The sequence below is a fragment of the Benincasa hispida genome, chromosome 12, assembly GCF_009727055.1.
Source record: "Benincasa hispida cultivar B227 chromosome 12, ASM972705v1, whole genome shotgun sequence".
Taxonomy (NCBI): domain Eukaryota; kingdom Viridiplantae; phylum Streptophyta; class Magnoliopsida; order Cucurbitales; family Cucurbitaceae; genus Benincasa; species Benincasa hispida.
Genome location: NC_052360.1, coordinates 48,318,139 through 48,321,599, shown reverse-complemented (window position 1 = coordinate 48,321,599; position 3,461 = coordinate 48,318,139). Strand labels below are relative to the sequence as shown.

Here is a 3,461-nt window from a genome sequence, read left to right as displayed (position 1 = left end):
AAGGCAGAAGAGAAATTAAACTTAGATTAAAAACATTTAACCCTCAGCAGTATCCAACAATTTAATGTCTCAAAATGACTCAAAAACAGCATACCAAAATTAAAAATAGAAAAACACAAAAAACAGACATGTAAACTAAATAAATAAGAACTACTAAGAGTACCAAAAACCAAAAGTCTTCTCATATTTTGCAAATTAAAACCATTCTTCTCAATGACACAAAATGCAGGGCTTAAATGTTTGGCTTATTTCTTCTTGACAGCGGATTTGGTGACCTTGGCTCCTGTTGGGTCCTTCTTCTCCACACTCTTGATTACACCAACAGCAACAGTTTGACGCATATCACGAACAGCAAAACGACCCAATGGTGGGTATGAAGAGAAGGTCTCCACAACCATGGGCTTGGTCGGAACCATCTTAACCATACCGGCATCACCATTCTTCAAGAACTTAGGCTCCTTCTCAAGTTCCTTACCAGATCGACGATCAATCTTGGTCAGGATCTCAGCAAACTTAACAGCAATGTGGGAGGTGTGGCAATCAAGGACTGGTGCATAACCGTTACCAATCTGGCCAGGGTGGTTCATGATGATAACCTGGGAAGTGAAGTTGGCAGCCTCCTTGGCAGGGTCATCCTTGGAGTTTGAGGCAACGAACCCACGCTTGAGATCCTTGACAGCAACATTCTTCACGTTGAAGCCAACATTGTCACCGGGCAAGGCCTCTGGGAGAGACTCGTGGTGCATTTCAACAGACTTAACTTCAGTGGTGAGTCCAGTTGGTCCAAAGGTAACAACCATACCAGGCTTGAGGACACCAGTTTCAACACGCCCAACAGGGACAGTTCCAATACCACCAATCTTGTAAACATCCTGAAGTGGGAGACGGAGGGGCTTGTCTGAGGGCCTTTTGGGCTCAGAGATCAAGTCAAGAGCCTCAAGAAGGGTTGGTCCCTTGTACCAGTCGAGGTTGGTGGACCTCTCAATCATGTTGTCACCCTCGAAACCAGAGATGGGAACGAAGGGGATTTTGTCTGGGTTGTATCCGACCTTCTTGAGGTAAGATGACACTTCCTTCACGATTTCATCGTACCTTGCCTTAGAGTATTTAGGAGTGGTGGCATCCATCTACAGAAACCAACAATGAAAAGCAACAGCAAGATACATTAGTCAAATTGGATTCCCTATTTGAAAAGATTCTAAGAACCTAGAAAAAGCCAGAAAAGTAAGCAAATTGAATCTCAAAAAATCTATCTTGGAACTAAGCATGTGAAAGTGAACATTAGAAAGAGGTGAAAATAGCACAAATAACAATGTATCAGTATCCATCAATTGGGAATCACACCAGTTAAGGGACCGGAGCCAACACCCAAATGGCCAATCTCTCCTCAAGGCATCAGAATTGATTTACTTGGCTAATAAAGTGGGCACATATCATAGTCAGGACAATCATAAAACAACGTCCTTTGATGCCAAAAAAAATAGTCACATTACATCTTGTGTGACCCATTATCAGATTAAACATAGAGTATAACGAGTTTAACATGTATTATTCTGGCGAATTTAGAAATTGATTCTATAAATCCTAAACGCAAATATGAAATTAGTAGTTGTTAGATCGAAATAGCAAAAAATACGAGCATATAACAACCTTGTTGCAGCAGCAGATCATTTGCTTGACACCAAGGGTGAAAGCAAGAAGAGCGTGCTCACGGGTCTGACCATCCTTGGAAATACCAGCCTCAAAACCACCAGTGGTGGAGTCAATAATGAGGACAGCACAGTCAGCCTGTGAAGTTCCAGTAATCATGTTCTTGATAAAGTCACGATGTCCGGGAGCATCAATGACTGTGCAGTAGTACTTGGTGGTCTCAAACTTCCAGAGAGCAATGTCAATGGTGATACCACGTTCACGCTCTGCCTTAAGTTTGTCAAGCACCCAAGCATACTTGAATGACCTCTTGTTCATCTCAGCAGCTTCCTTCTCGAATCTCTCAATCACACGCTTGTCAATTCCTCCAAGCTTGTAGATAAGATGACCAGTGGTGGTCGACTTTCCAGAGTCGACATGGCCAATAACCACGATGTTGATGTGAGTCTTTTCTTTACCCATTTGCTATTAACCAAATCTAACTGCAAGCAAAGAAACAAAGGAAGGATTAAAACTCCCCTATATACAAAATCATCTAACATAACACCAATAAAGGATTTGACCTAACACAAATCAACTGCTATTTCACACATATAACAGGGTTAAAAAACATCCTACGAAGGTGTCATGAAAGCAGAAGATCTAATAACCCCAAAGTTTATTTTGGTCTACAACAACATAAAGCCACCATAAACAACCTATGAAAGTATTCTAGAAACCGAAAGATGCTGAATCTTAGCTATGAAACAACATACATGTACCATCGGATTTCACGATGCTATCGAACGTTCACAGAAAGATGTAAATCAGAACAAAAGATTAAGCATGCTACGTTGAATCATGGTCGATTGTCGAACACCTAAGATGCTATCAGTAATTGAAAAAGCATACATTCACTCAAAGTTTAACCAAGATCCGTAAAGGGTCATCGATTTACACCGCCATAGTTCTAGATCTGACTCAAAACATTCAAACAAGCATACAAACCACGTCGAGGAACAAACATGACATGCTGAGGACTTATAATTGGATAAAAATTACAAAGAAACGCATCAACAAGACAGAAACGTGAAGCAAAGACAACGAAGAGGATGAAGAATCGAAAGCTTACCCACAAGAATTTGCAGAGAAATCAAAAGAAAGAAGCAGCCTAAATTTCACGCAGGAGCAAGCAGCGAGGTATTAGCATTGAGATTTATGATATATTTATAGCCAAAGTGCGTCTAGGGTTTCTATGAGACCGTGGTATCGCTTTTATTGCATTTTTACAACTTTATCCCTCGATCGTGAAACATAATTACGATAATAGCCTTTCTTTGCTTGCCCTAATTCTTCATCTTCGACGGATATACTTTGAGGCGCAGTCGTACGGCACACCACGAGATTGAGAAGCGGCCACCATCATTTTTTTTTCCTTTTTTGAAAATTTACGAATTTGATTATTTTAAATTAAATTTCATTCAAAAAAACCTTAATTCTATTGTACAATTTCAAAATACTGCGTATTAGTTAGGTGATATACGTTTTGAAATAATATTCTCTCAAAAAATTTCTGAAAAATAACAATTTAGACCTTTTGCAAAAAAACAAATAAATAAACAATTTAGACCTTAAATTTAATTTACATAATAATTTAGTCGATAAATTTTTAGAATTGAAAAAAAAATAATCTTTTTTTAAGAAAAAATAGTCTTTATATATATTATCTAAATCTAAGAAACACTTAACAAATCTTTTATTTATTTTGTTCTTTTATTGATAGTTATATTACATTATTTAAGTTGTAAGGATTAACAATTTATTCATTTCAA

The 3,461-nt window shown here is 38.3% G+C and overlaps 1 protein-coding gene across 1 annotated transcript; it reads right to left on the bottom strand.

Moving 5' to 3' along the window:
- LOC120092954 (elongation factor 1-alpha) lies at positions 1 to 2,918 on the bottom strand. The gene is made up of 3 exons (XM_039051220.1): positions 2,762 to 2,918; positions 1,651 to 2,132; positions 1 to 1,127 (listed from the first exon to the last, which is right to left on the bottom strand). Exons 2-3 carry the CDS (start codon positions 2,110 to 2,112, stop codon positions 246 to 248), a joined length of 1,344 nt encoding a protein of 447 aa, XP_038907148.1. The 5' UTR covers positions 2,113 to 2,132; positions 2,762 to 2,918; the 3' UTR covers positions 1 to 245.
- Between the last annotated feature and the right edge of the window lie 543 nt (positions 2,919 to 3,461).